General features: G+C 58.8%; 1 protein-coding gene across 1 annotated transcript in view; it reads left to right on the top strand.

Annotated features, from left to right (window-relative positions):
* LOC144604774 (endosome/lysosome-associated apoptosis and autophagy regulator family member 2-like) overlaps positions 1 to 7,171 on the top strand; it is a 174,972-nt gene that overhangs the window by 153,174 nt on the left and 14,627 nt on the right. Inside the window, exons 13-16 of the mRNA XM_078419421.1 lie at positions 130 to 267; positions 1,996 to 2,259; positions 4,227 to 4,400; positions 6,263 to 6,452. Of these exons, the coding sequence (XP_078275547.1) occupies positions 130 to 267; positions 1,996 to 2,259; positions 4,227 to 4,400; positions 6,263 to 6,452 (766 nt within the window). The remainder of the gene's footprint in view (positions 1 to 129; positions 268 to 1,995; positions 2,260 to 4,226; positions 4,401 to 6,262; positions 6,453 to 7,171) is intronic.

Genomic DNA, 7,171 nt, shown 5'->3' with positions numbered 1-7,171 from the left:
GACACACTCACACTCACACTCACACTCCACTAACACTACAACCACATTGAAGCTCCACCGTGTATTGACCTTGGCAGGTGTGTCATGGTGAGGGCAGGTCTTGTTACTGACGGCGTTTCTGGTTTTCAGGACATCAACAGGAAGACGACCAACGTGGTTGAGTCTTGGAAAGGCACCAAGGAGCGGCAGTCTTACACCCACCTCATCACCAACAACGCGCCCGTCACCTACACCTGGGCCTTCCAGCGGCAAAGCTCCCCGCTCGAGGCAAGGCCTTCTCTCCCTCTGGCAGCGTGGGGGGGTTGGGGGGGTGACCGTTAGCGTGGGGGGGGTGGGGTGGGCATTAGTGGGGTGGGTGGGTGGGGGGATGTAGCCGTTAGTGGGGTGGGTGGGTGGGGGGTGGGTGTGAGTGGGTGGGGTGCTCTGGCTGTTAGCGGGGTGGGTGAGTGGGTGGGGGGCTGTGGCCGTTAGTGGGGTGGGTGGGTGGGTGGGGGGTGCTCTGGCTGTTAGTGGGGTGGGTGGGTGGGTGTGGTGCTCTGGCTGTTAGTGGGGTGGGTGGGTGGGTGGGTTATGGGTGGGGGGGCTCTGGCCGTTAGCGGGGTGGGTGAGTGGGTGGGTTATGGGTGGGGGGACTCTGGCTGTTAGTGGGGGTGGGTGGGTGGGGTGGGTATGGGTGGGGGGGCTCTGGCCGTTAGTGGGGTGGGTGGGTGGGTTATGGGTGGGGGGGCTCTGGCCGTTAGCGGGGTGGGTGGGTTATGGGTGGGGGCTCTGGCTGTTAGTGGGGTGGGTGGGTGGGTGGGTTATGGGTGGGGGGGCTCTGGCCGTTAGTGGGGTGGGTGGGTGGGTTATGGGTGGGGGGGCTCTGGCCGTTAGCGGGGTGGGTGGGTGGGTGGGTTATGGGTGGGGGGGCTCTGGCCGTTAGCGGGGTGGGTGGGTGGGTGGGTTATGGGTGGGGGGGCTCTGGCTGTTAGTGGGGTGGGTGGGTGGGTGGGTGGGTTATGGGTGGGGGGGCTCTGGCCGTTAGCGGGGTGGGTGGGTTATGGGTGGGGGGGCTCTGGCTGTTAGTGGGGTGGGTGGGTGGGGGGTGCTCTGGCTGTTAGTGGGGTGGGTGGGTGGGGGGCTGCGGCCGTTAGCGGGGTGGGTGAGTGGGTGGGGGGTGGGGGTGCTCTGGCCGTTAGCGGGGTGGGTGAGTGGGTGGGGGGCTGTGGCCATTAGCGGGTGTGATCCCCTGTTCCTGATTCCTGTGACCCACCTATTGGCAATGTGGAGGTGTGTTTGAGAGGAGTTCCACCGGCCACATCAGGAGTCAAGAGTGTTTAATTGTCACATGTATTGGCAACGGAACAATGACATTGTCTGGTGCAGCAGGTAGAGCTGCTGCCTCACAGCGCCAGAGACTCGGGTTCCATCCTGACTACGGGTGCTGTCTGTACGGAGTTTGTACGTTCTCCCTGTGACCTGTGTGGGTTTTCCCCGGGTGCTCCGGTTTCCTCCTACATCCCACAGTCATGCAGGTTTGTAGGTTAAAAGTAGACACAAGATGCTGGAGTAACTCAGCGGGTCAGGCAGCATCTGTGGAGAACATGGATAGGTGACGTTTCACAGAGTGCTGGAGTAACTCAGCGGGTCAGGCAGCATCTGTGGAGAACATGGATAGGTGATGTTTCGGGTCGAGACCCTTCTTCAGACTGATGTCGGGGGAGGGGGCAGGACAAAGATAGGATGTAGTCGGAGACAGGAAGACTGGTGGAGAACAGGGAAGGGGGGGGGGGGGTGGAGAGGGAAGCTGGGACTCTCTGAAGCTATCTGGAGGGGTTTGTAGGTTAATTGGCATCTGTAAATTGCCCCTAGTGTGTGTAGGATAGAACTATTGTACGGGGTGATTGCTTGTTGGCGTGGACACGGTGGGTCGATGGACCTGTTTCCACTCTGTCTGACTCAATGGAAAGGCAACACAGTACTGGAGTAACTCAGATGGTTCCACCTCCATTGCAGGACCGGAAGAGCTTGAGGGACAACGTGAAGATCTACTCCATCGCGGTGAGTAACGCTGCCAACGGCGTGGGTCTGGCGTGCCGGCCCTGTGCGCTGGGCTCTGACCAGAGTAGCCCCTCCTGCGTGCCCTGCCCGCCCGGGCACTACATCAACAAGGACTCCAAGCAGTGCCGCGAGTGCCCAGCCAACACCTACCTGTCCCCACACCACCTGTACGGCCTGGAGTCGTGCATCCCCTGTGGGCCAGCTAGCCGCAGTAACAAGGTACGCATACACTGCTGCAGCGCCATCGTCCACACGACACCTGTCCCCACACCACCTGTCCCCACACCACCTGTATGGCCTGGAGTCGTGCATCACCTGTGGGCCAGCCAGCCGCAGTAACAAGGTACGCATACACTCCACTGCAGCGCCATCGTCCGCACCACACCTGGGCACAACGCAGAACCTGAACAGAAACTAGAACCTGCTCACAACTTGGAGCGTAGAATCTGACGATGGAACGTAGAAAGTACAACTTACAACTGACTTTGAACTGTCAACGTTGCACTTGGCACTGACTTAGAACTTGCAACATGGAACATAACAGAACACAAAACACAGAAACGAAACAGGGGGCGGGGGACAGGGGGACAGGGGAATGGGGGACGGGGGGCGGGGGACAGGGGGACAGGGGAGTGGGGGACAGGGGGACAGGGGAGAGGGGGACAGGGGGACAGGGGAGAGGGGGACAGGGGACAGGGGGGCGGGGGACAGGGGAGAGGGGGACGGGACAGGGGGACAGGGGACAGAGGACGGGACAGGGGAGAGGGGGACAGGGGAGAGGGGTACGGGGGACAGGGAGAGGGGGACAGGGAGAGGGGGACAGGGGGCGGGGGACAGGGGGACAGGGGAGTGGGGGACAGGGGGACGGGGGACAGGGAGAGGGGGACAGGGAGAGGGGGGCGGGGGACAGGGGGACAGAGGACGGGACAGGGGAGAAGGGGGCAGGGGACGGGGATAGGGGACAGGGAGAGGGGGACAGGGGAGAGGGGGACAGGGAGAGGGGGACAGGGAGAGGGGGACAGGGGACAGGGGGACAGGGGACAGGGGACAGGGGACGGGACAGGGGAGAAGGGGGCAGGGAACTCCACAGGTGCAGCCCACGATGTGCAAAGCCAACACTATGCTGACTCAAGCTGATCTCCTCTGCCTGCCACGGCCTGGTCCCATGCAGGGCCTGCCACGGCCTGGTCCCATGCAGGGCCTGCCACGGCCTGGTCCCATGCAGGGCCTGCCACGGCCTGGTCCCATGCAGGGCCTGCCACGGCCTGGTCCCATGCAGGGCCTGCCACGGCCTGGTCCCATGCAGGGCCTGCCACGGCCTGGTCCCATGCAGGGCCTGCCACGGCCTGGTCCCATGCAGGGCCTGCCACGGCCTGGTCCCATGCAGGGCCTGCCACGGCCTGGTCCCATGCAGGGCCTGCCACGGCCTGTTCCCATGCTGCATTGTTCTATGTCAGGGTGATCGTTCTGGACTTGGCTTCTGGTTGTGTGGCGTGTGTCAGGATGAGGAGGCCCTATCCATGTACCTGTCTAACTGTTTCTGAAACATTGCGATAGTCCCTCAACTACTACCTCCTCTGGCAGCTTGTTCCATACACCCACCACGCTTTGCATTAAAATGTCACCCTTCAGATTCCTTTTAAATCTTTCCCCCCCTCACCCTAATCCTCTGTTTCTCAAATCCCCCACTCTGCGTCTACCCGATCTATTCCTCTCATAATTTTGTACACCTCTACAAGATCTCCCCTCATCCTCCTGTGCTCCAGGTGATAGAGACCCAGCCTGCCCAACCTCTCCCTGTAGCTCACACCCTCCAGTCCTGGCAACATCCTGGTAAATCCTCTCTGCGCCCTCACGGACACGTTCTGGGCCGAGATGAGACCCTGGTTATTTCTGCCGTGGGGTGCGTGCCCACCCGTGACCTAACGCTGGCGTTGTGTCTGCCGTGGGTGCGTGCCCACCCGTGACTTAACGTGGCGTTGTGTCTGCCGCGCTGTGCGTGCCCACCCGTGACCTAACGTGGCGTTGTGTTTGCCGTGGTGCCTGTGCCCACCCGTCACCTAACGCTAGCGTTCGTCTCTGCCGCGGGTGCGTGCCCACCCGTGACCTAACGCTGGCGTTCGTCTCTGCCGCGGGTGCATGCCCACCCGTGACCTAACGCTGGTGTTTCTCTGCCGTTGGTACAGGATCACTCGGTGTGTTTCAACGACTGCTCCTACACACATTCCATGGACAACCGCACTCTGACGTTCGAGTTCAGCAGCCTCGATGGCGTGGCCTCCCTAATGAACGGGCCCAGCTTCACGTCCAGAGGAACAAAGTACTTCCACTTCTTCAACATCACCCTGTGTGGAAACGAGGTGCGTGTCTTTCTGCCCTTCAACAGTTGGATGAGATGTATTATTATGTCACGTCTACCCAGTTACAGTGGCTGGCTTAGAAACAAGCAACTGCACATGCTCCTTTACCAAAGAAAGAAAGTGCTGGAATAACCCAGCGGGTCATGATATTATAAGGCCATACGTGATAGGAGCAGAATTAGGCCATTCGGCCCATCGTCTACTCTGCCATTCAATCATGGCTGATCTATCTCTCCCTCCTAACCCCATTCTCCTGCCTTCTCCCCATAACCTCAGACACCCGCACTGATCAAGAATCTATCTACCTCTGCCTTAAATATATCGACTGACTTTGTGTTCACAGCTGTCTGTGGCAATGAATCCCACAGATTCACCGCCCTCTGACTAAAGAAATTCCTTCTCATCTCCTTCCTAAAAGAATGTCCTTTAATTCTGAGGCTGTGCCCTCTGGTCCTAGACTCTCCCACTAGTGGAAACATCCTCTCCACATCCACTCTATCCAGGCCGCTCACTATTCTGTACGTTTCAATGAGGTCCCCCCTCATCCTTCTAAACTCCAGCGAGTACAGGCCCAGTGTCATCAAACGCTCATCATATGTTAACCCACTCATTGCCGGGATCATTCTCGTAAACCTCCTCTGGACCCTCTCCAGAGCCAGCACATCCTCAGATACGGGGCCCAAAACTGCTGACAATATTCCCCATGCTGCTGCCTGACCCTTGCCTCGTAGAGCCTCAGCATCACATCCCTGATGTCAGGCATCATCTCTGGAGAACAGGTCGGGACCTTTCTTCAGATATTTCTTCAGGGGTTGGTGAATGTGTGGGATTGCCACAGATGGAGGTGATGGCCTGGTCAAGGTGGAGATTGGCAGGTTCTTGGTTCCACAGATGCTGTTTGACCTGCTGACTTCCTCCAGCTCTTTGTGTTCTTGGTTCCACAGATGCTGCTTGACCTGCTGACTTCCTCCAGCTCTTTGTGTTTTGCTCAAGCATTTAGACAGGTGCTTGGGTGGGCCGTGTTTGGAGGGGTACGGGCTGAGTGCAGGCAGGTGGGACGAGTGTAGATGGGACATGTTGGCCGGTGTGGGCAAGTTGGGCCGAAGGGCCTGCCTCCACGCTGCATCACTCCATGACTCTACGATCCTAGCACCTTCAGTGTTCCTTGTGCCATTTCCTCCACAGATCCTCCAGCACTTTGTGCCTGAGATGTGGCCGTGTGTGTGACTAACCCTGCCTGTTCCCGTGTGCGTGACTAACCCTGCGTGTTCCCGTGTGCGTGATTAACCCTACGTGTTCCCGTGTGCGTGATTAACCCTGCGTGTTCCCGTGTGCGTGACGTGGCCGTGTACATGATTAACCCTGCGTGTTCCCGTGTGCGTGACGTGGCCGTGTACATGACTAACCCTGCATGTTCCCCGTGTGCGTGACGTGGCCTATTACGTGACTAACCCTGCGTGTTCCGCATGTGCGTGACGTGGCTGTGTACGCTAACCCTGCGTGTTCCGCGTGTGCGTGATGTGGCCGTGTATGCTAACTAACTCTGCGTGTTCCCCGTGTGCGTGACTAACCCTGCATGTTCCCCGTGTGCGTGACGTGGCCGTGTACATGACTAACCCTGCGTGTTGTGCGTGACGTGGCCGTGTACGTGACTAACCCTATGTGTTCCGCATGTGCGTGATGTGGCCGTGTATGCTAACTAACTCTGCGTGTTCCCCGTGTGCGTGACTAACCCTGCGTGTTCCCCGTGTGCGTGACTAACCCTGCGTGTTCCCCGTGTGCGTGACTAACCCTGCGTGTTCCCGTGTGCGTGACGTGGCCGTGTACGTGACTAATCCTGCGTGTTTCCCGTGTGTGTGCAGGGCCGCAAGGGCGCCGTGTGCTCGGACAACGTGACGGACGTGACGCTGCAGGGCGTGCAGACCGACGGCGATGACTTCAGCAACGACATCACTTCCTTCCTCTGCCAGTCCACCATCATCCCCTCCGATGGTCGAAGCTTCCGCACCGCGCTGTCCTCTCAGTCCATCAGCCTCGCCGACTCCTTCCTCGGTCAGTGCCCCCCACCCCTGCCACGCCAAAGATCAACACACAACGCTGCAGCAACGCAGTGGGTCAGACAGGCAGCATCTACAGTGAAGGACAGGCAGCATCTACAGTGAAGGACAGGCAGCATCTACAGTGAAGGACAGGTAGCATCTCTACAGTGAAGGACAGGCAGCATCTACAGTGAAGGACAGGTAGCATCTACAGTGAAGGACAGGCAGCATCTCTACAGTGAAGGACAGGCAGCATCTACAGTGAAGGACAGGCAGCATCTACAGTGAAGGACAGGTAGCATCTCTACAGTGAAGGACAGGCAGCATCTACAGTGAAGGACAGGCAGCATCTCTACAGTGAAGGACAGGCAGCATCTACAGTGAAGGACAGGCAGCATCTACAGTGAAGGACAGGCAGCATCTCTACAGTGAAGGACAGGCAGCATCTACAGTGAAGGACAGGCAGCATCTACAGTGAAGGACAGGCAGCATCTGCAGACAAGGACAGGCAGCATCTCTACAGTGAAGGACAGGCAGCATCTACAGTGAAGGACAGGCAGCATCTACAGTGAAGGGCAGGCAGCATCTGCAGACAAGGACAGGCAGCATCTCTACAGTGAAGGACAGGCAGCATCTACAGTGAAGGACAGGCAGCATCTACAGTGAAGGACAGGCAGCATCTGCAGACAAGGACAGGCAGCATCTCTACAGTGAAGGACAGGCAGCATCTCT

The sequence above is a fragment of the Rhinoraja longicauda genome, chromosome 23 (genome assembly GCF_053455715.1).
Source record: "Rhinoraja longicauda isolate Sanriku21f chromosome 23, sRhiLon1.1, whole genome shotgun sequence".
NCBI lineage: Eukaryota > Metazoa > Chordata > Chondrichthyes > Rajiformes > Arhynchobatidae > Rhinoraja > Rhinoraja longicauda.
This window is presented reverse-complemented; position numbering and strand designations above follow the sequence as displayed.